Source organism: Malaclemys terrapin, chromosome 7 (assembly GCF_027887155.1).
Source record: "Malaclemys terrapin pileata isolate rMalTer1 chromosome 7, rMalTer1.hap1, whole genome shotgun sequence".
NCBI classification, from domain to species: Eukaryota; Metazoa; Chordata; order Testudines; family Emydidae; genus Malaclemys; species Malaclemys terrapin.
This window is the reverse complement of record NC_071511.1, coordinates 93,741,434-93,765,870: the sequence shown is the minus strand read 5'-3', so window position 1 is coordinate 93,765,870 and position 24,437 is coordinate 93,741,434. Positions and strand designations below refer to the sequence as shown.

General features: G+C 39.3%; 2 protein-coding genes across 3 annotated transcripts in view; both read right to left on the bottom strand.

Moving 5' to 3' along the window:
* Positions 1 to 1,189: 1,189 nt before the first annotated feature.
* Positions 1,190 to 16,995, bottom strand: LOC128841299 (lipase member M-like). The gene is made up of 10 exons (XM_054036216.1): positions 16,907 to 16,995; positions 15,438 to 15,549; positions 12,490 to 12,607; positions 11,602 to 11,800; positions 9,989 to 10,098; positions 7,510 to 7,646; positions 6,687 to 6,833; positions 4,934 to 5,005; positions 3,570 to 3,635; positions 1,190 to 2,630 (listed from the first exon to the last, which is right to left on the bottom strand). The coding sequence occupies exons 2-10, from the start codon at positions 15,540 to 15,542 to the stop codon at positions 2,397 to 2,399; spliced, it is 1,188 nt and encodes a 395-aa protein (XP_053892191.1). The 5' UTR covers positions 15,543 to 15,549; positions 16,907 to 16,995; the 3' UTR covers positions 1,190 to 2,396.
* A 4,739-nt stretch (positions 16,996 to 21,734) lies between these two features.
* LOC128841301 (lipase member M-like) overlaps positions 21,735 to 24,437 on the bottom strand; it is a 35,471-nt gene continuing 32,768 nt past the window's right edge. The window contains exons 11-12 of one of the 2 annotated variants that reach the window (XM_054036217.1): positions 23,092 to 23,160; positions 21,735 to 22,673 (exon numbers count right to left, since the gene is read on the bottom strand). In XM_054036217.1, coding sequence (XP_053892192.1) covers positions 22,623 to 22,673; positions 23,092 to 23,160 — 120 coding nt within the window. In that variant the 3' untranslated portion in view covers positions 21,735 to 22,622. Of the gene's footprint in view, positions 22,674 to 23,091; positions 23,161 to 24,437 lie in introns of those variants that run through there. The other variant, XR_008445795.1, reaches the window with a different exon arrangement.

Sequence of the window (24,437 nt, the reverse complement as noted above, 5' to 3'; positions counted from 1 at the left end):
TATCCAAGAGTAAGGCAAAGCTCTTGGGCTTCAGACTACAGCAGTGGAATCTCCTGGCAGGTGATGTTAGGGTTTCCATGTTCTGTGACCGTCAAAAGGATCTTGTCCCATTCTTCTTCATGGAAGGTGATCTTGTAGCCTGCAACAACATCGATGGTGTGATGGCAGCCCTCAACATCGTTCACGATCCAGATGAGTGGAGACTGTTCATTGATTCATCGAAGACGAGTCTTAAAGCTGTTTTACTGCATAATGGCAATGTTTTGCCATCAATTCCAGTTGGTCATGCAGTCCATATGAAGGAAACCTATGACAACATGAAACAACTTTTGAGGTGCATAAACTATGACCAACATCAGTGGCAGCTTTGTGGCGATTTGAAGGTTGTTGCTCTCTTGCTTGGTCTGCAGACTGGATACACAAAGTACTGCTGTTTTCTCTGCAAATGGGATAGTCGTGCAAGAGATTCCCACTACATCAAGAAAGATTGGCCACTCCGACAGTCATTGGAGCCTGGGAGGAAAAGTGTTCAGCATCCACCACTTGTTGAATCAAGGAAGATTTTGTTACCACCCTTACACATCAAGCTGGGTCTGATGAAGAACTTTGTCAAGGCCATTGACAAAACACAAGCAGCTTTCAAGTACCTCCATGGAAAATTTCCAAGGTTAAGTGAAGCTAAGATAAAGGAAGGTGTCTTTGTTGGTCCTCAGATTCGTGAACTTCTTCGAGATGATGCATTTGACCATGCACTGTGTGGCAAGGAAAAGATGGCATGGAAAGCCTTCCAGTTAGTGGCAATAAATGTTCTCGGAAACAACAAGGCAGACAATTACAGGTTGTTGGTGGAAAACCTCCTCAAGGCATACAAAAGCCTTGATTGCAACATGTCACTAAAGATACATTTTTTGCACTCTCATCTAGATTTTTTTCCACTGAACTGCAGAGCAGTGAGCGACGAGCACGGCGAGTGATTTCACCAGGACATTGCAACAATGGAGAAACACTATCAGGGCAAATGGAGCCCATCAATGCTTGCAGACTATTGCTGGACAGTGACAAGAGATGCTCCATTTAATGAGTACAAGAGACAAGCCAAGAAGTGCCGAGTAGACACTGAATAGGACTAAACTATGTACATAATAGTTTTTTGCCTTTTGTTTCAGAATTAATTTTATTTATATAGCCCTTTTGCTGATTTTTAAAGTGTTACATAAGCAGGACAGGTGAAATATTATCATGTAAAGCAACCATAAACACATGAAAAGACCTAGGTTTACAATTTATGATTAAAACTCTACTATCTACACAATATACATAGAGATAAAATGTAAAAACTTAAATATCTTAGAAACAGTAGCCAATCAGTTGTTTTAATTGTCATATTTGAATTCAGCACATCAAAATACATAATAAATAGCACATTTTATCTCTGAAGCAGACGACTTCTCAAAAATTGTAGACCAGAGTAATGGAACTAGTTGGGGGAAGAGCAGTACCTCAGTTAATCCATTTAATGCCCCTACTGAAATTAAGAACCTCTCACAATCGAAAGAACTAGATTGCATTAGCTATATTCTCTGTAAAGCAAGGTTGTCACCATATGGATGATGGAATCCATATTGACCAATATCAGAAGACTGATTTCAGTGTAAAGGAGAAATAGCTGGTTATGTGGAGCTGATAGTCTGAGAGCTTTGTGACCTGGCAAAATGTTGGGAGGTGTGGGAGCAATTTTTGGAAGTAAAAAAATAATTTACATGAGAAAAGGGCATAAGGTTATATTTCTAATTGTATACAAATGTTTTAGATTCCAAACATTGATTTTCCCCCCTATTCATCTCTTCCTAGTGTGATTCTCTTTATCTTTTTTTACAAGCATTTCAATTCAAGGACATCCTTTGATGTGTGTATTTTTCCTGTCATGCTTTTGCTGTCTTATCATTATTATTGTATATATTCATGTGTATCTATACAAAATAAATGGTCAAAGTAAAACTAACATAGACTGTCTTAACTATATATGAAAGGCTGCATTTATTTTTAATATGTAACATGGGAAAGTTCTCTAGTATTTTAACTGGACCAGAGATATGTCCTCATTAGTTTAACATCTAATGATGTACTGTGCTGAAAGATTTAAGGCATGCACACGGATTCTGGCTCACAGCTGTAATGTGCATTATAGGATTTTAGTTTTGGTTTCCTTTGAGAAATATAATTCAGTTTTCTGAGTAACAGAATCCTGGTTGCTGAATTTCAGCAGGAAGATGGGGAAAAATTGATACCATGACCAAAAGAAAAATAAAGTAAATATTAAATCCTTTCACAGTAACCCCCCCTTCCGTTTACAAGCTCAAATTAACTAATTAATTCTCAAATAATGCTGTGTGGTTTTATGGATACTTTCCCATCAGTGCAATAATTTCACTGTATAAACGCTTGGCTGCATCAAGACCCCAGGTGAAATCCCAGTGGTTCCAGTCAGAAATATGCTTGTGGTAAACTAGGTTAGTAATGCGAGGGAGTAACATGTCAATATCCTTTGTGTCTACCATCCAGTCCTCTCCACCGGACCATACTGCAGTGGGCACAGTCATATCTTCTATCTTATAGAAGGGAGGGACAGACTGAAAGACAAAAATGCAAGTCTCAGATGCTGTCTTAATTTTTAAACAAAAATAATTGATTAACCATTTGACTGCTGTGCAAAATTGCCAGATTCATCTGAGATGATCAGTGTTTTGGGACTGTAGTTCTCAAACCGTGGTTGATAGTCTACACAGCACCTGCTGCTGCTCCATAAAGAGCTGCCTTCTACACGTGTCCCAATTCATGTTTGTAACATAGCGTCTGGGTGCCAGGATAAGCCTGCCTAGTTTCCTAGGGATCAGTGCTACATGGGAGTAGTAGGAGGAAAAGGAACTGTTCTCAGAGACTTGCTGCTGGAAAGGAGTTCCTGGTTTGAGAAGACCCAAGACCCATCCAGCTGGAGACAAACATCCAGCAGAGAAGGGAAACAGGCAGTATGCAGAGAAGATCAGAGGAGAAGGTGAACACATGGCAAAGAACCAGGATCAGGAGAACGTGCAAGAAGGGAACTGGAACATATACAAGAGAATGGGGAAGAAAGGAAGCTGGAGGCTGTGCAGCGAGAGAGGAAGACCTGGAAGCGGCAGAGCATGTGCAGGAGGAGACAGGGCCAAGTAACAATGACCTTGTGCATGGGCGGTGAGGACAAAGCAGCAGTGAACACAGGGCAGGAAAGTGAAGGAGAAGGCGACCGGATGGCAGATGAGCAGGTGCAGAGAAGCCTGGGGAAAGAGAGGAAATGAACAAATGATAGAGGAGATTAAATGAGGAGCAAAAGGAGACAGTATGATTAAGTTTTTCAAATGGATGAAACCCATAGTAAATACACCCCAAAAGTCCATAAACTAATGCTAATTTTCCTGTAGTCAAACACTGTAACAGATTGGGGATGTGTTGTACTTGAGCATGGGAAGACAGGAGATCATTCTTATTTTTAAAAGATAACTTAGTTTTCAATAAAAGTCATTTTTCCCTACCTGGTTGTACTTAGCCTGGTTCTCACTGCCATAGTCAAAATATTTGAATTCTCCTGATTTAACTGCCTAGCAAAATGAAGAAAAGAAAGTGTAAAATTAGACCGAATTGTCCACATGCCTTTGCATATCAGTGTGCTGTTCTGCCTTAAACTATCATGAAACAATGATATTATAGTATGCAGGACTTAAATTAGACATTTTGGATGAAATTTTGGCAAATCACACATTGACTTCAATAGGATCAGAATTTAGCCCTTTGCACCTACAACAGCATATTTTGAGCATAAAAAAAATAAAAAAATTACATGCACTTCTTCAAAATCACTTCTCACTTTTCATTGCCGGTGAGTAATTTTTAATCTGTATCTGCTAACAAACAAGTTTTTCTTTTTGTTAACTTCATCATTAACATTGTGCACCAGGGGTGCTTTTTGAGAACTTTGTATTGACAGATTTTGGTATTACATAGTCCATGATTTTTTCCATCTTTCTCTTTCTTGAGACAATAGTCTTAAAATACATCTCTACCCCGATATAACCAGACCCGATATAACACAAATTCGAATAAAACACGGTAAAGCAGTGCTCTGGGGGCGGGGGGACTGCGCACTCCGGCAGATCAAAGCAAGTTCGATATAACGCGGTTTCACCTATAACGCGGTAAGATTTTTTGACTCCCGAGGACAGCGTTATATCAGGGTAGAGGTGTATATAAACAATTAAAAGAATTATAATTTCCCTTTTCCTTTTCAGGACTGCTTTCTATACTGGTGTTCTTCACCGAGGGATTATAGGTGACACAGGCAGCAACCCCTATAGTTAGATCATCTTTTCATTATAAGAGCCTGTTTTCAGTTTGCCAAACTTAATAATTTAGGCTGAAATTTTTAAGCTTATCTCAGGCTAAATTCTTTTGGCAAATTTCAGTAAAACCAGTTCAGTCATTTGTTAGAAAATGTCTAGTTTCCCTGAGCCACGTCCATCCTGTGCACTGAATGAGGCAGGGCCCGGTGGGAAAAAATAGTGTGTGATCATGTAATTAAAGATTGTATCATAATACCTATGCACAAGGGGGCTTAATTAAGGTTGCATGAGCAAACTTTATTCTGGAATTTTCTAACTTTTGAGTGTGTAACTTTACAATCTTTATAGTCATAGCTTTCCTACATGCCCGTCCTTTCACACTGAAAACTCTCAGTAACCAATAACGTCAAAGATGGAACTCAAAGGATTATGTCCCTATATTAAAATCTCGTTGATAAATAAATGCCTGTCTGTTCTGAATAAATCAGGTTTTAACTATAATCAGAGAGCGCAAGGGAGAGTATAAATAGCAGAATATTGAAAGATTTCAGAAGCTCTACCTGGGCCCAGTGCAGTATGTTTTTAATAGATGTTTCATCTGGAAAGCGGCCTGTGTACACATCCATTCGACTCTGAAAAAAAAAAACATTTTTAGGATATCATTTGTTTTCTGAATGAAATGGGAGAAAGGCAGGATTCTACATAAACAAAACACCATTCAGTTCAGTAACTACAGCATTACAAATCATCCAAAATTGAGCAAGTTGGATAGCCAGAAAAACTGGAATATTTTCAGAAATCTAATTCCTCTCATATTTGTTAATTTTTAAATCAATTACTTAATGATAGTTCTGCCAAAAGTAGTAAGAAAACATCTAAAATATTAAGCTCTCCTTGAACCTATTGTAAGGTTTAATTTAATTCTGTCTGAGTTACAGTTCTGAGTGCTAGATAAAAACAGGCTTGCAATATTTGCCTAAACTACCTCATGCTTTTACCATGTGTAGATCCTGGGGGAAAGCTAGGTGGATACTATTGACCCATTGAGCTAGGTGGATTGTCAGACCATCTGAATATACAGGAAGTGGGAGTTGCTCTCTGTAAACAGAGGAGTCAGGGGTGTTGCTTAAGCAGCCTCATGTAGGAACAGCCAAGTTTGAGTAGAAAGCTGGGCTGAACTTTGTTTCCTGTCGTTAATTTCTGTCCTAATAGAGCCAACTCCCAGCTCCCTGAAGGGTTCAAGTCTTTGATTCTATGTATTGCACGGGACTTTGTTTCAGAGCAGGTTGAGCAAGGTACCAGCTCACAAGAGGCATAATTTCCTTTTCATTTTTTTATTCAGAGAACTCCAGTTTGCCATGTAAATGACTGGCAAATGGACTCTCAACATTTCCCCCAGAGACGAGATTAAATATTCCTGACAACATATGTTTGCAAAGTGTGTCTGTGTGACAGTGGGTACCTTGCAGTGCTGCCAGGAGACATTACTTTAATCTTTGGCTGACTGGTGCCTGTTAAGCCTAGAGACAATTTAATAATATTATTGATAAATATCAGTTGGCAACTGGTGCCTGTTAGTTCAGGAACTGCAGACTTTCCTTATCTGGGCTGCATTCTAGTGTAGGGGAGGTTAGGTTGAGGAATGGAATTCTCACACACCACCTCCTCAAATGGACAGATAGGCATTAGGACTATAGCATAACCCATTTATGGCCACTAAGCCACTATACTGTGCTACAATATGTTCTTCTGAGTAATGTTCTGGGGGCAGTGGATCCAACAGCCTCTCTCCTGCCCACCTGTCCCACTGGAAACCAATGCAGATGGCCTACCCCAGCACTGAAAAGTGAGCATTGTGACTCTCCCTGCACAACTGCTCTGGACACAGCATGCACTTGCACCCACCCACCCTGGGGCTTATGTGACACTGCTGTTGTGTAAGTCAGGGCCTGGGACTGCAGGCTGTAAACTCCAAATTTGACTGTGATATTGTAATGCCGTGTTAAACATTTACACTGCTTTATTGAGAAAAAGACAGGTAACACATTAGCCAAACCACTAAGCCAACTGTAGGCTACAGAAATTCCCAGTTAAATTGCTTAGCACCAGCTGCATTATTGAGGCATTTGCTTTCTCCATTCTCATCATGTTTGAAAGTCCCTAGCAAAACTCTACAACAATTAAAGGACCCTGATTTACTCATTCCAAATTAAATAATTACACACTTGGCACAAATGCTGTTGAACTGAAAAAGTTAGCTTGATTTTAATCATCACTAAAAAAAATAGGGCTGATATAGATATACACACATACCATATTTATGTTTTTCTCATTGAATCCACCCGCAAAGAAAAGTGCATTGGCACAAAGTCTATTAGGTAATTCATAGCAGCATATTTTGGCAACAATCTCTCTCATAGTATTACCCCACCAACAGAAGTCTTTTTTGCCAAGAAAATCCTGTGAAAATGCAAAGGGTATTACTTACAGTGAACGTTCAAAGTGTATTTTGTATAGTTCCCTTATCACACTACAGGCCTGATCCAGGTCATACCCTTAACTGACTTCCTTTAGGTTCTCATTTAGCTACTAGGACCACAACTGTGTTCCATCAACTGTGTATTCCACAGTTAATACATGCATACCTCATGGGATTTTCATTCATTCAAGGCAAGAAGGGGATTTCCCACCCTCTACCCTGACTTGTACAGATACCTCAAAGACATATGCATCAGAATGGTATCAATACGGTAAGCTGAACGTGAAGTTGGAAAATTCACATTCAGATACCTTCTCCCCCGCATTTTTTTTCAAAATAAATTAAAAAAAATACTTGAATACAGCATTAAAATGGTTAATTTAAACATACTGAAGCCAGGAATTTAACAGTTAAGACTCCGAACAGGGATGTTAATTCTGACACCTTGCACATACTGTGAGAGGCATATGTTTAACAAAACAAACAACCACAAACACTACGGAACATACATGCACTGTGACTGAATTAATATTTCAGTGGCGATCTAAACTGTTTACAGTATATTACCTCTTGTATTATCTGGTAGCATGGGACTCCTGCTCAGGCACAATGCCTCTTTTTAAAGACCAGTACTCAGTAGCATAATAAAATACATACCCGCAATGCTCCTTCAGGCATTAACAACATTTTCACCAGAGGGCTTTTGGTGTGTCCAACGGTGACAGCAGGAGCCAAGGCAAAAAACATTTTGACTTTCTGTGCCAGCTGTGGCATGGAAGAAAATGCTATGAACGCTGAGAAAGTAGAAGAGAATAATTACGGAAATCTTGCAAAAAATAACTGAATACTTACAGGTTTCAGAGTGGTAGCCTTGTTAGTCTGTATCAGCAAAAAGAACGAGGAGTACTTGTGGCATCTTAGAGCAGTGTTTCTCAAACTTGGGCCGCTGCTTGTTCAGGGAAAGCCCCTGGCGGGCTGGGCCGGTTTGTTTACCTGCCACATCTGCAGGTTCAGCCAAATGGGGGCTGCAGGAAGCGGCGCAGGCCAAGGGATGTATATCTTCCTATTGTATTTTCCACTGTATGCATCCGATGAAGTGGGTTTTAGCCCATGAAAGCTTATGCCCAAATAAATGTGTTAGTCTCTAAGGTGCCACAAGTACTTCTCATTCTTTTTGCTGAATACTTACAGCCATTTGTATGAAACTCCATCAGAGGTTTCATCAGAACCCAGCATGTAGATTTGGTTTAGAAGAAATCAGCTTTCATGCAGAATGAAGGAATTTGCATGAAGTTTAGGATGGTCCTTGACTATGAATCAAGACAGGCGATGACATAAAATAGTTTAGCCAGGGACTGACATAAGAGTGCTGTGGCTGTGCTGAATGATCCAACTTATCCCAGAATAAGAACAGGCAGAAATGGAAACTGTACCAAGGTCATCATCATTTCAGAGGAGTTAGCAGGGATATTTGTTCATGACCTTTCTGTTTAACTTTCATATCACTTTCACAGCAGAAATGTTAAAAGGAGATTATTTCTTTATTTCTGTGGTCAAATATAGTCCTGATATGGACCTCTTTAGTGCCTATTGCCAAGAAGCAGATCTCTCGATTATCAGTTATTGAGACTAAAAGGATTGTATTTTGTCCCTATTACTAACAGAGAATATGATAACTTGATAAGCCTGAGTTGGAACAATAAGCTCATTTTCACACTTGGGCTAGACTATCCATTAGTATGGAAGAAGGGTGCACCATGCATTTCACCTGAAAACAAAAGCCATGAATTTTTGTGCAGCATCCCTGGGTTAATTTTAGAGGGTATCCTTGTCCCTTCAGCAATGAAAGATTTTTCAGGCTGAAGTATAGTCAAAAACTCTATTTGTGACAGCAAGATGAAGTTTAGCAAGAGAGGAACCTTTGGTGGTCACCAAAACCTCTCTGGTTGTTCTAGGAATCTGTTGGCTGCTCCTGATTATATCACAGGCTCCATGGCTTCAGTGGGACTTTTACCTGAGCCAGATCTGACTGAAAACTGAGAAAGGAATCCTGGACTTAGCTCTATATAAAGTACTGGCACAATGTTACACAAAAGTGGGAGTTGTCTCTGCAATTTTCTGCTTATAAACATATGAAAGAGTGATTGGGCAACAAAATGGCAAATGAAATTTAATGTGGATAAATGTAAAGTAATGCACATTGGAAAAAATAACCCCAACTATACATACAATATGATGGGGGCTAATTTAGCTACAACAAGTCAGGAAAAAGATCTTGGAGTCATCATGGATAGTTCTCTGAAAATGTCCACGCAGTGTGCAGAGGCAGTCAAAAAAGCAAACAGGATGTTAGGAATCATTAAAAAGGGGATAGAGAATAAGACTGAGAATATATTATTGCCCTTATATAAATCGATGGTACGCCCTCATCTCTAATACTGCGTACAGATGTGGTCTCCTCATCTCAAAAAAGATATACTGGCATTAGAAAAGGTTCAGAAAAGGGCAACTAAAATGATTAAGGGGAGGAGAGATTAAAGAGGCTTGGACTCTTCAGCTTGGAAAAGAGGAGACTAAGAGGGGATATGATAGAGGTATATAAAATCATGAATGATGTGGAGAAAGTGGATAAGGAAAAGTTATTTACTTATTCCCATAATACAAGAACTAGGGGTCATCAAACGAAATTAATAGGCAGCAGGTTTAAAACAAATAAAAGGAAGTTCTTCTTCACACAGCGCACAGTCAACTTGTGGAACTCCATACCTGAGAAGATTGTGAAGGCTAGGACTGTAACAGAGTTTAAAAGAGAACTGGATAAATTCATGGTGGTTAAGTCCATTAATGGTTATTAGCCAGGACGGGTAAGGAATGGTGTCCCTAGCCTCTGTCTGTCAGAGCATGGAGATGGATGGCAGGAGAGAGATCACTTGATCATTGCCTGTTAGGTTCACTCCCTCTGGGGCACCTGGCATTGGCCACTGTTGGTAGACAGGATACTGGGCTAGATGGACCTTTGGTCTGACCCGGTACGGCCTTTCTTATGGTCTTATGTTCTAATAATAGCCCAGAGAAAGCCTTTCGTACTTAGAGAGAGAAAAGTACAATGCAAATGCACCAAATTCTGCTAGCATACCCATAGTGCCGCCCTGAGAGTAGCCAACATAATAGAGTTGCTTCTGTCCAGTTTTCTGCAGAATAAATTTGATCATAGCTTGAAGGTCATATTTGCCCATTTCATGAAAACTGCAATATAAAAATATGAAGTTAGCCACATAATGAAGTTATAGGGCCAGATTCTCAAGTAAGTTATGGCTCCTATGCACCACTAAGGTGACCTTAAGGGGCTGGAATTTGGGGATAAATTTCCAGGAGAAAATTCCCATTGTGTAGGGAAGCTCTCTGCTGAGTGCAACTGCATGGGACTTGGGGCTGTGCTTCTGGCTACTACCCCATCCTTCCCTCAACCACTTCACTGGTAAAGGGTCCATTAAAGACCCTATATGAGTGCTGCAGCTTTCAGCAGCTCAGCAGCATCTGAAAATTGGCAAGACTTGCTCTTAGAATCAGGGAGCTGTAACCAGCTTTGCAGGGAGCGAAGCTCTGGCTACGGAGAGAATCTGGCCGGCAAATCCTGCCCACATACATTTGAATGCAGCACTGGTGAACTAAGGGTCTGTCAGATAACAGCTCAAACTCTTCAGGGATCCAGCCCAGCCTAAGTTTGCCAGCCTAGAGTTTGAGTCTTTGTCTCTCTACATAATACAGATGCTTTATTTATTTTTCAATATTGAGTGTGTTTACAAGCCTAGGAAATATAATGCTCTGTTGGCCAAGACATGATGTCTGAATTAATGTTAGCCCAATGCTCTTTTAATTCTGCTTCTGTGCTAAAGGAAAATGGCAATGTGCTTTAGAGGGTATTCTAATAACTAGACCCAGTTCCAGTAAATCACTAACAATAAGCTTGTTAGAAATGGCTCAGCAGTAGTTAAATAATGCCCAAAGAGGAGGCAGCAGCCAATTGGAAAGCTTGATAACATTGCCTGAAACCTGTATTCCATGCATTTTATGTCTGAGCTTCCCCATGTGAGAGAGAATGTGCAGCTGCACCTTTAGCATGGTGCTGCCTCCTCCCCATAGTTCACCTTGCCCACTCTGGACTGGTGCAAATGGAAGAGGGCAGGGCCTGTTCCATGCTCCTCCTTACCCTCTTTGGGGCAAACACTATGCCCAAGGTGAGAGCAATCCCCGTTCTGTTTTATGCTCAGGGACTGACTGCCCTTGGCCACTGGATAGGATTGCAGTGAGGGAAAGTTTCCTTGTGATATTTAATGAACTAAACCTATCTAACAGCACAATATATTTCTGTAGGTGAGTAATGGCCCTGACAATGACGCATTTCAATGCAAAGGTTTCTACCACACAAAGGGTTCTGTTTAGCTCTGTGCTACATCTGTCAATCCTACTGCTACTGAAATCAGTGGCATTAATGATGTGAGTAAGGGGTGCAGTTGGAGGTTCTCTGCTGATTTAAACTGATGGCCTCCCAAGGCCATGACAATGGAGCCAAATGGAAATTCATACAAAATTACAGATCTAAATCCTATCTGATCACCATTGCTGTGCACAAACCACACAAATTGATGTTCACATGAATTAAGAAAAACATAGATCACTGCACATACAGAATTGCCAACATGCAAAACAGTTTGCCATTTTTACTAGTTTCTCTCCAGTTCAGCCTACCTGAAATCCCAAAATTCCTCTTGGGCAATTGAAAATTTCTGATGTCTTTGAGACCAGGTTGTTCCTCTGCTATTTCCTATCCAAACATCATAGCCAGCATCTGCTAGCATGAAGCCCAGGCTGTTGTTGGCCAAATTTTCGATCCAGTTGCTACCTTGACCAAACAATCCATGCTGGAGAAGCACAGCTGGCTTTGGACCTAAATAAATGGAATACTTTACCAAACATGTAGTTCTGTAACATGGCAAAGTGACATACTGTATTTCACTCATCCCAAACACATGCTGATAAAACCTTTATGTCAGAGCACACCCACAAGTATGATACCCCATGGCAAATAATTGGCTATAGTTAAAAGCAAGTGTAAAGAGGAGTTTAGAATGGAAATGTTTAGGGAAGTTTAGCTACGGCTGTCATTAGTGTTCTGTACATATACACATATAATTAGCTTTAATGCAGCTAACAGCTGTAGTTAAGATTTCCTAAGTATTTCCATACTAAATCCCTGTTTTTAGTTGCTCATAACTAAGGCTGGTTGCTTGACGTAACAACAACCAAACAGAACAAAATATACAAAAGTCACAAATTTATAAGAAAAAATCACGGTGCAACTCAGCCAACAGGCATCCAACCTCTCCTGTTCTCAAATTTATGTTATTGCTAATGTCAAAAACCATGACCTAATCATTCTCAATTTTCCTCACCCTGTTTTTGTAAAGACTTGATTGATTGGTTTTCAGTCTGAGATTTGGGTTCAGGATTTTGCCACAGATATTAAACACGCCTCCAATATATCTTTTTTTACCTGGATTGGTGGGTTGGTTGGTTTTTTTTATTTTGGATGAGTGTTATTTGGGGTTTTGTGCATCAAGCAAAATGGAGCCATACCTCTGTCTGTCGGTTTTTCTCTGCCATAAGGAATTCTGTTTATTCTCAAGTAATAGCCATCCTCTGTCAGAACTTCATACTCCTTACTGGGATATCCTTCATAGCAGATCAACTGACTCTGAGGGAATTAAAATAAATGTCTAAGATTGTTTACATGTATCATATTTTTCATTATCTGTTGCAAGGAAGAGAGCATTTCCCACTAGGAAGTGTTAGTGTGAGTGTTTGTTTAAATTTTATGAGTTCCTGCACTTAACTGGTTTCAACAGGGATATGGAACAAAGCCTAAAATAGTGAGAGAATTGTATTCCTAACCTGTCCCAAACCAGAAAGTATTGAAAATATTCCCAGAGAGCCTGTTCTCCTGAGATTTCCAGCCCAATTACTTGAACAAGGAGGTGCCAAGAAGGCTGGATTAGCTGTGGAAAAGCTTAGAAAATTTCTCCACAAAGAATGTAAACATTTCCATGTTCTTCCTTCACACATCCAAAAGTAATGGCATTAGTCAGAAGAGAATAAATATTCAGGAATCTATTATTTGAAAATAGTTTTCATTGGAATAGTCATTTCAAGAAATCCTCAATAAGTTAAGCATTTTAGATGCAAAAAAGGGTCAATGGTTAATAAATGAGAAAAATGTAGTAAAAAGTAACTTTTGATCTGTGATGATTTGTGGAATTTGTCTAAGTACAATTTAAGAATTCTGGTTGATTTTATGAAATTGCTGAAATTGAATGTGTACAATTCACCATATGCTGTCAGGATTGTCGCCTATCTCTCTGATCAGGGACAACGGTAGGCCACTCAACTTTGATGAGCCTCCATTCAAATGGACCACCTTTAGCAAAGAGATGATTGCTGCCCAGAGCAAACCAGTTTTTCACATCTGAACTCCAAGGAGGAGGTAACTAAACAATAGATCATGTGGTGGCACTCTGGTCACCTGATGAGCCTGATCACTGACGAAGAGGAACTCAAAGAATGACACAAAGGGCATTTGGCCAGGAAAGAGGAACAGAGGGACATGCTGTCATAGTAAAAGAGTTCTATTTAACTGCAGGACTGGCTGAGGAATAAGGAAACTGTGTGCAGAGAAGAGGAGAGACTCCATGATTTGGAGGGAAAGCCATGTACAGGAGATGGTATCCTGGACTCCTTAGTGTACTCTGCCCTAAGCTCAAAGAATGCTCAAGAGTGCTGAGGAAACTGAGACAGGAAAATGTGTACAGGTATCTTATAGTTTTGTCTAGTTCTGTCTTCCTTGTGCTAGCTAAAGTAAAGAGTGATTGGGTTTTGGAATCTTTTGAGAAATCCGTGCATCTGTTTCCTTCACTATAAACACAGAGTTCCCACAAACTAGGAGCTCAGGGATAGGGTGATCTTAAATTATGGGGGAATCTGGGTATTAGCACTGGTGGGGGCCTACCATGGTGGGCCACGAGGCCCTATCTCAGTGACGGGGTAACAAACAAGGAGCCTGTGCCCAGGAAGCATGCCAGAGAGGCCAAGAAAAGAGACAGTGTTACAGACTACTCAGACTAGGGATGCTTAAAGCACGTGGGCCCAGTATATGAGGCCCAAACACAGCAGCTTAGTGAGTGTCCAGCTGGGGGGAGCTTTGCCAGGACTGCGACATGAACACAAACAGAAAGGTAATTAAGCACATGGAGGGGAGATAGGTCTAGGTCCCAGAGCCTCAGTATTTAATAATATAAACACTTCATCCTAGTATGTGAGGAGTAGGTTTGTGCAGAGCATTCTGGAAAATGCCAGCTTTAGGAACTCGTAAGAACCAGAAGATTATAAGCAATGGGGTCTGCTGACAGCTCAACTGAACATTGGTAGCAAAATTGACATGCTAAATCTTTCTCAGGGACAATTTACAACTGCAGATAGTGATCATAACATACCTGAGCCAAAACAAGGTAGGTGAACTCCATCTTGCCTAACCTGAAGGGCCAGCACTGCAGGAATCCTGCATGCTCTTGTGTAATTCTCTGACAGCTCTAGCTATTAAAATCCACTCCAATGGGGAGTTTCCATTAAACCAAACTTTAGACTATCTTAGATTTGCTTTGTCCTATAATAATTATGTATCTTTACATCTCAGAAAATGGTTGGCTCCATGATAGAAAGAACTTTATTATGAATCCTCTTATAAAAGTAAGGGTATAAACTACCCCAAATATAAGTGTTTACAATACCACAGAAACACGCCAAACACCAAGCATCCTTTCTGTGCTCATTTCACTCCCTCCTTGAAACCCACGCCCTCTGCAAAGTCTCCATCTATTCAGCTCCACATTTTCTTACAATTTATCTCTTGTAAAGATCCATCTTATGCTTCATACTTTAAATCATAATCATCGATTTAATAATCCCTTAACGTACATACATCAAGCAATTACTTCTCGAAGGGTTGTCAAAAAAGTGTTTGAGCATAACTATTATGTAGACGCATTATTGCTGGCTCAGATCCTCCCTCAAAATAGGGACCCATGACATATGAGAAGAGAAGAGAGTTGTGAAGAATTTTCTGTCCGGGAACAAGGAAATGCATGGAACTGAATATAAGAGATCACTCCCATTTATAACTGACTTACTCATATGCACACTTATACTTCCCCTGATCTATCCTTAAATTGGAAGGCCCTTTTGGAAAAAACAGTAAGTGTTGCTGTAGTGGGGGAAGGGAAAGAGTTAAAGAGAAAACTTGTTAATGAAACATTATCAATATTAAATATGGACCTAAACTTGGATCCAAAGTTTGCAATTAGGTCACTTGGTAGATGTCTTTAATGAGCTTTTCGAAATCCCAAAACAAGACTCTCCCAAACGTTGTAGTTGAAAATTTGAAATGCAGCCCTCAACCTGAATCTGAATTTTCAGGCCTATGTCTAATTATTATGTTCCATTATAGTTAAGATTTTCACAAATACTTGACTTACAATATTCATAAACGTTTCAGGATTCAGGTTTCTTTTCTTCTTGATGAGTTCTTCTGAGCTTGTAATGGCTTGTATTAGACAGGCTACTGCAATAAACCACCACATCTTGTTTCTGTGAAAAAAAATTTGTCTATTAATAATATTTCTACCAACATACATCTTGGCTTTGTAACGTTTATCCCAACTCTCTTCTATATCTAAAGAGTATGAAATACACGCTGGAAAATGGGGAAAAAAATCACCATTTTACCTGCCAATTCTTACTCACAAGCACAGTAATATTGAATTCAATCGGGGACAGGCCCTACTTCAGTCTCTGTCCTGATTCTGTTGTATTTATGGCCATATCCAACTCTTATTGAACTTACTGAAACACTCCCTTTGCCTGCAATAGAAGATGGATTAGGTCCTATGTGAAGCACTGTTATACCTTGAGCACTACAAAGCAGTTAAATTGTTCATACCCAGGACCGGTGTTATGTAAGTTAGTGTTTTACGTTTTGTTAAACACAGAAACACAATAAAAATAGGGATCAAAAATATGTCAAGGAATACATTCATGCCAGTCAGGTAATGGCCATGTCTAGACATTTGTTATTTTATTATTACTTAATAATATATTGTGGATCAGGAGTCTATTTTATTGGACGTTGACCAAACACATAGGATGACATGGTCCCTGCTACAAAGAGTTTATAATCTAACATACTGCTATAAACCATTATTTCCAGGATTATAAATTTCTCAGACTATTTTTTTAAAATAAATTTGTCAAGAATACATCATAAAACCTCAATACTACTTGACCCATATAGTAATCACATATCCCAAATAAAGACATATTTATAATATGACTGGAATGGCAATTGTGCTTAAAAAACATGACTTTAATATAGCCTGCAAGCACTCTCTCTGGTTCTGTGCAGTGATACCAACCCCTCACTTTGTTAAAATAAAATTGCTAGACCCAAGTCGGGAGACTGAAAGTTAGGTTTGATTGAAAACAGCACAAAAAGAACCCACTATTGAATGCTGTATTAAGAACACAAAAAATACTCGCCTATATCAATTTAAAGTATCATGCTCAATTCTGGTGAATATTCTTTTGGGCCATGCACTTTTTGAAAAGTACTGTAAATAGTACATTTTACAATAACTTTTAAATAATGTCTCAATCTATGAAAAAGAACAGATCTACCCTTAGGAGACTTTCTGTCTATTGTCCCTCATTCCAACAATCTTTTCTCCCCACAAAATATATAGACCAGAGGAGTTGCAGTGTCAATTCTCCTCACTCCTTCTGAGAAATGTTACAAGCATTCACCATAACTCCATCTAAGGACCTGTCAAAAACCACATACAAATGTGACACAAACCAAGTGACTGAGGTACAGGTTATTAGTTATTTTACCCCCAAAAGAGCATCTAAAATGTAAACCTGAGTTCAGGAAGGAAAAGATATTACCAACCAGAGTCCACTCATGGAATCAGATGGGATTTGGAGGCTTGAATGATGGCAGTTCAGTCAACACCAGTGTTAAGAGAAGTACGAAGTGACAGACATGCAGTACCTTACTATGTGACACAATTAAAGTAGGTGCATATCAGTAAACACCAGTGATGACTAAAACCATGTTTATTGTGCAATTAAATGCCTTCATTCCCCTCCACCTGCAGGCATGTGATGTCATTTCATGTATTTCCTCAGTTGTTCAGTAAGGCATGGATCCTCCACTCACTTATGCACGAGCTTAACTTTAGATTATTATATTATATGTTGGCTGGATACAAACTCATTTAAATTTAATCTTCTCTTATCACGTTCACACAAAGGAGCTGCTGATCTGTGTGAGTTGTGAAGAGTGTTAATCAATGCCATATGTCCATATAAAATATATTAATTACAAGTGTATGTGTAGTAACCTGTAATTTTCTAACATCAGCAGTCACTGATAAAATACAACAGTACATGTGTGCATAGTCTTAGTTACAAAGGATTTGGTTAGCTTCTTATCTAGTTCATTCAACTATCTCTGCCAAAGAGCTGATGAGGGCTTTTGTAAATCTATTCCCACTGTTGTGTTGACAAAAATCCCAACACATATAAAATAAACCAAGAACAAATATTTGCATATCGAAACTAAAATTTACTTTCCATGATCATTAGCACAACTACAATTGGATCATGACAATGTCTGTATTAAACAAATTCAAAAAAGGGCCAAAGCTGAGCAGGGCAAAATCATATTCATGGTAGCATTATTTACAGAAAATGTTTCATGGTATGTGCCCAGTTCCAGTCATTAAAGCACCTAATTATTTTATGTCTAATATGGACTTTTTTCAAAAGAATTATTTATTGAATAAATGAGCATATCAGTAATTGTATCTAGTAGAGCATGTTTTTTGCCAAAAAATAAATGAGAGCAAAATTTAGCCCACAAACTCTTCACTACAGTTATTCTCAGGTTTCAAAAAACAGAATCATACTTCTGCACATGTATGAGTGCGGTATTCTATCAATAATAAAATGTTTTATCTCCATTTTACATTCTCCATTGAATGTGCATCAAAGCAAGCTATAATCGTACAGAAAGCCAGAGCCCCCCCCATAGCAAAAGTGTAATCTTTCAATCTTATCCTCTGGGATCTCTCTGCTCAAAAGAAGCCAAGCCACTCGTGGGTGACTCTACTCTCTTCACACATCTCCAGCAACAAAGGTCCACAATTTCTCAGATAAGGGGGACAAAAATCATAAACTTCTCAAGCGATCAATCCAATATTTCACTTTAGAGGATAAATCATTTATTCACTCCTCCCTTATTGCTGAAAGGAGGAGCAAAATGAAAACAATCACAGAGGCTAATGACTCAACAAATATAATAGTGTTAATGGTTCCAAATATTAGCTGATCAGTCTGACAAAATCAAAGTGGCCACCTGATCTTCATCCATCACTAGCAAACATTAACCAACCCAACTAGTGCACTGTCCATATCATACTCAGGTCCGAACTCAGATTCATTATGGACACAGAAACACGAAGTATGCAAATATTATAGAATTGTCTCACCACAATCTTCTCAAAATGTATTCCCAGGAAGGGCCTTTATGGGAGCTGCTGGATGTTTGGCATCTTTAAGTACTTAAATTCTGGTTTGTAAATGTTGACAAATTATTTTTCTTGTCTCTGTGTAAGCTTCCTGCATAGCATTAGTCTAACCCCCTTCTGAGCCACCACCTGTTTCGATTAAATATCATCTGACATCTGTGATGATGGTCTGCAGGTCTTCCTTGGTCAGTTTAAATTGCCCTCTAAATGGCCCCAAAGCATTTGTTAGAGTGTGAAGTAGCTTCCCCTATGTTCTCACCAGCTTCTCTAGCCATCAGCATTGATGTTGCTGTCATTAGGTCCTAATAGCTGAAGTGTAAAGTAATTGTATGGTTCCCCCAGCCCCACACACACTTCTTAACTATCCTCAGAGGACTGGGAGCAGTTCAGGAGCATTTCTGAGCATTGGAGGTTGGAGTGATATTTAATGCCAATATTTAGAATCATAGACCCATAGGGTTAGAAGGGTCCACAAAGGTCATCTAGTCTAAGCCCCTGCCAAGATGCGGGATTTGTTGTGTCTAAACCATCCAAGACAGATGGTTATCCAGCCCCCTTTTGAAAACCTCCAGGGAAGAAGCTTCCACGCCCGCCCTAGGCAGTCTTCTAAAACAGTTAGAAAGTTTTTCCTGAGATTTCCATGGAAAACCCCTGCCCCCCTGCCACACTCCTGCCCTGCCTGCAACCTCCCCGCCCAGCCTACAGCACGAGGACTCCAGCAGGGGCTTCCCCGCTGGCTGGAGATGCATGTGCCCCAGTCCATTACCTCCTATTTGGGCAGTGGGTCCCCAGATACAGGCAGATTTGTGAGGCTGCAGCCAAAGAAGAAAGTGCTAAACCCAGGATGTGCTAAGCCCGGGCCACCAATACCAGAGCAGGACGAGCAGGGAGAGGTGAAAAGTTGTTGATAAGCGGCATGCCTGTTGCCAGTATCCAAATCTCATTAACATTAATGTCAATGGGATGGACTCGGCTCCTGACATAATGTCGCTATTAACCGAAAGTTGTTAATCTCTGGCTTGCTAGTAACTTCATCCGCTATAAATATAAAGGGACTATTCATATCCCCTTCCAGTGTTGTTAATAGGAGTAATCTCTCCCCTAAAACACCAGACTGGGATGTGATGTCTCCAAAAGTTATAATCATGCAAAGTTTGTGAAGAATTTAATAATTATATAAAATAGATTGTACTTTACAGACTGCATATATTATTGCCTATCACATTCATAGATTTGTTCATCATTCTACAATAATATATATTGATTAAGCTGATTAAACTGAAGGATAAATCTAGCTTGAGTTCACCATTATAGTTTGAGTGAACATAACTGGGAAATGGGGACTGATTGTTAATCCTATGATATTCCTCCCTGTGACTAGATCGCTGTGTGGGCCAAATTCTGCGCTCATTTACAGCCATGCAGTGCCATGGAAGGCAATAGGGTAACTGGCAGAGAACACCACTTCTACTAAATATGTGCCCAGTGCTTTGACATTTGTTGATATGCTGGTGTATGCAATAAAATCATTCTTTTTTAAAACACGCAGTTTAAGCATAGAAGTGTTTGGCTTATTAATGGCTAGAGCTGGGGGCATACCATAAAGTGTTTTCTGCAACTAACGTACACTACAGATTCACTTTGGCCATGCTCTCTTGTCCACTTTTGTATTTGTTTAACATAGACACTGGAGTGAGCTAAAATTTACTCATGCAAAGTCCATTTTAAGTTTGTGTATTTACTTGTGGTTTAGCTATGCCACAGAAAAAGCCCTTACCAGCTCCCAGGCACAGTGGCAACTAACCGAGTTGGACAAGGATCTGACTAAACCCTTCATAGCTAAGTCTTCATGTTTGTGCTGTTGGTTTATGTCAAAAACTGTGGTGATTACAGACCATTACACCCTTTAATGCCCCCCTTATCCTTTAGATTGATACTGAATCACTGCAGAAATGCGTAAGAGATTGCATCCCATGTCTGAAGTAGAGTCATTTTCATTCTTTCTCTGGCCCAATGACTATTCAATAATTTCATACAAAGTGAAGCACTTCTACAGGAGAGACAGAGCGCTGCACTGACAGATATCCTCTAGCCCAGTAGTTAGGGCACTCACCTGGGAGGGGAGATACCTGGATTCAACTCTCTAATCCAAAGTGGGGATTAAAACTGGCCTCTCCTATATGCCCGATAAATACCTTAACCACCAGGCTGCAGGCAGCACACCACCACCTCCTTACCCCCATTTTGTAAATAGTTTCTAAATCCCTTTTTGAATCTAACCTGAAAAAATTCTTTTGACTAAAACTATTCAGCAGCTTTGTGTCAAATTTGCAAATAGTTTCAGGTTACTCAAACCAGCATTTTTCAGTGAATAATCTAGTCTGAAAACATCACACAGAGCTAAACTGTAGGAATAAAGACCGAGAAGGGGGGGTGAGAAAGGAAGTATTTGTATTCCCATTTTACCAGTGGGGAATTGAGGCACTGAGAGATTAAGTCTTTGGCATAATAAGGGATTTGCAGGATTGGAGCTGGTAGTGATGTGATATAATATAGGGCCAGATTGATGCGGCCTTCACGTGGGTGCTTGAGGAGGATACAAGGAGACCGCACAACTCAGTCTCTGAGCTCACAGGGACAACTCCCCTATCAACCCTGAGAGGTATACACTGATCCCAAAGTTGTGAGGTGGAGGTGAGGTCAATTCCATCTCCCCCAATAGGAAGAAGGATCCCCCTTCATTCCAGGAAACTTGGGGAGGGGACTGTGCCTCCCTGAGCTCCCCTTGAGGAGGTGCATAGCCCCATCATCTCCAACGTTGGTCTGTGTCTAAATGGCACCATTTAGCAATGGCAACTTAGGAATTGCCCTGCCGGATCAAATGCAAGTTACAGCTAGCTCAGTGTCCCCATCTCCAACAGTGCCCAAAACCACCAGCGTCAGAGGATGGTATAAGAACCTCACAGTAGCCAGATGTGGGATAACCCTTCACAGGCTTCCTGCTTCTGATATAGTTAAAGAATCTCAGGTTTGTTTTTTTCACCTTTTGCTGTTTTCTCCATTTTGACCCTTCTAATTTCTCTCTAATTATTTAATGAATGAGTGAAGCACACAAAGTGGTAAAACCCAATAAGTAACACATACAGCTATGCAAGGTGTATTGGTTTAATTTTATTTATTTTTATTTATACGCTCATTATATACACTTCCATCCTTTGCTCTGGATTCTCCTTGACACATTTAAAAAATACAATTATAAATTACTCCGGGACTCCTCTTTTGGCAATAATAAGCATACATACATAACCTTGCAGCCAAAAACATTTATGAGCATTATCATCTCCCACCAAAATCTTCCTAATCCCTCAAAGCAAAGGGAAATAAATAAACCTTAGCAGTTTTTGTTGGTTTTGTGCCCTCCAAATATCACTTTATGAAATTATCTTTCCTTGTTGAAAACATTGAACACACAAAATTTTGCATGGCTGAGGCTAATGTTATTTGAATCAGTCACTTCTGTGAGGAAAATGAATCCTGTTATTTTATTTAGTGGGAATTTTCACAACCGTCATACAAATAGTGAAATTTTCATTTTCACATTGAAATATTAAAACCTTCCATTTTTAGGGTTTTCATTTTCATTGTTCAACACATTTCTAGACATGGGATAAATTTGAAGCATAAAAATCTCTCCCCTCTAAGAAATGAAATTCAGATCCTTAAGGAGGTCCCCGAATTACCAGCAGGATAGAATATGATAATGACAAGTAGTGCAAATCCAAGGAATCATAGCAAATACCTTTGTAAACCCTACAATTAGTTCAGATACAAAGCTTATTTCAAAGGACTCCTTCTAAATCTTGCTTAATTCTAAAACACTAATATGCAATTCTATGGATGTTTCTTCATCAGATCAATGATTTCACTGTATACTCGCTCAGGAGCATCAAGACCCTAATTGAAATTAAAATGGGCCCAATCAGGAATATACTTTTCATACTGTAGATTAGTGATTTGTGGGAGTAATATTTTTATATCCTCCAGGTCCACAAGCCAGTCCTCTCCACCATACCACTATGCAGTTGGAACTTTCATATCTTCTAACCTATACAAGGGGGCTTCAGTCTGGAAAACAAATTGAACAGCTTTAAAAGTGAAAGCCTAGGAAGTAGTAAGTTTTAAACACAAAATATTCATCTGTGGCTTGATATCTGCCTGAAGTTTTGGGTGCATCCAGAAAGAATGCAACTACTTCATTGTTAGATGTAGCGAGAACATCCTTAAGTCTCATGGATTTCGCTGGAAAGTCAATAGAATAACAGCTGGACAGGGACAGTGGACAGACAACAGAGAATTTGCAGTGGTGAAAATATTTTGAGCAGAGTATTGAATAATTCAAATAAATCAACTAAGATATTTCCACCATAATCAGACAGGAATCCAGATCTCCATGCAGCTAATATACTTTATTCCCTCGTTAGAAATTTTCTTGCTGTAGTATTCTGTTTATTTTTACTTTTAAGAGATCACGGCTTTTTCTTACCTGGTTGTATTTAACTTCATTTTCCTCACTGCAATAATCAAAATATCTGAATTCTCCTGTTTTAAATGTCTAAGAAAGAAAAAATATACCTATTTTAATATCTTTTATTATTTGTTCTGTCCCAAAGTATCCTGAAATGATCAAAATGAATAGTGGCTTTTAAAAGAAACATTAGAAATTAATTAGACATTGTTTCTATTTAAAAAGGAAACAGTAGGCAGCTTTTCAGAATGGAGACTGATATCATAATCTTGTTAAAATACTTGCTTGCTTCATTGTCAAAATTTAATTCCAGACTGATAAGGCAACCAACCAGAAGGGCTTTTAAAAGCCATGCAGCCCTAAGCTTCAGTGAATCATTTCAGTACTCGTCCAGAGTTCAAATTCTATGTTCATTCTTACATTGATCAGAATTATATTCTTTCTGATATGCTATGCCCACTGATTTACTGGTACCAGAAGGTGTTTGCACTAAAGCAAAGAGCCAAATAATTCTTTAATATCATACAGGGAAATCCATTAGAATTTTGTCCATCGATTGACAGAATTTGAAAAACTACTCCATATCCATGAAACACAAAGGCTTACTTTCCACTCTATACAAAGTAATCACTGTAACTTACAGCAAATAACTATGTTCATGAAACGATAGAAAATTGACATAGGCATAGATACTAAAATTGAGAAATGGGCAAATATACGGGGTGATCTCCACTCCTCAATAAACACTTTATTAAAAGAAAATTACATTAACATTCTTTATCAATTTTCTCTCTCCCCTTAAAATGAAACATATTTATGGTACAAGGATAGAGCAAATGCCGCAGAGAATGGAATGAAGTAGGATGATTTCTCCATATATGGTGGAAGAGGCCAAAAATTAAAACATTTTGGAAAACCATAAGGGAGATCAGGATGTCAGCTGTCAGATAGCCCAAGTACTTTTATTAAGTTGTCCTGAAAACTGCATCTTATAAAAGCCATAAAAAAACCTGATCACTCATCTTCTAGTTGCCACTAGAATTACTATAGCAAGATGACAACAACAACAAGGAGTCTGGTGGCACCTTAAAGACTAACAGATTTATTTGGGCATAAGCTTTCGTGAGTAAAAACCTCACTTCTTCGGATGCATCATAGCAAGATGGTGGAAGAGGACAGACTGTCCTGAAACTACTGACTGGTATCAAAAAGTGTGGGGAATTCTGGTACTAGAAAAACTAACTCATCAGTCAGAGCTCTACAAGGGAGAAGATACAAAGATGGTTACTTAGAAATCTAATGGAACTTTTTGGAATATGCTGGAACAGGGTCATTCCCAGCCACCAAACCTGATAGTTTAAGAA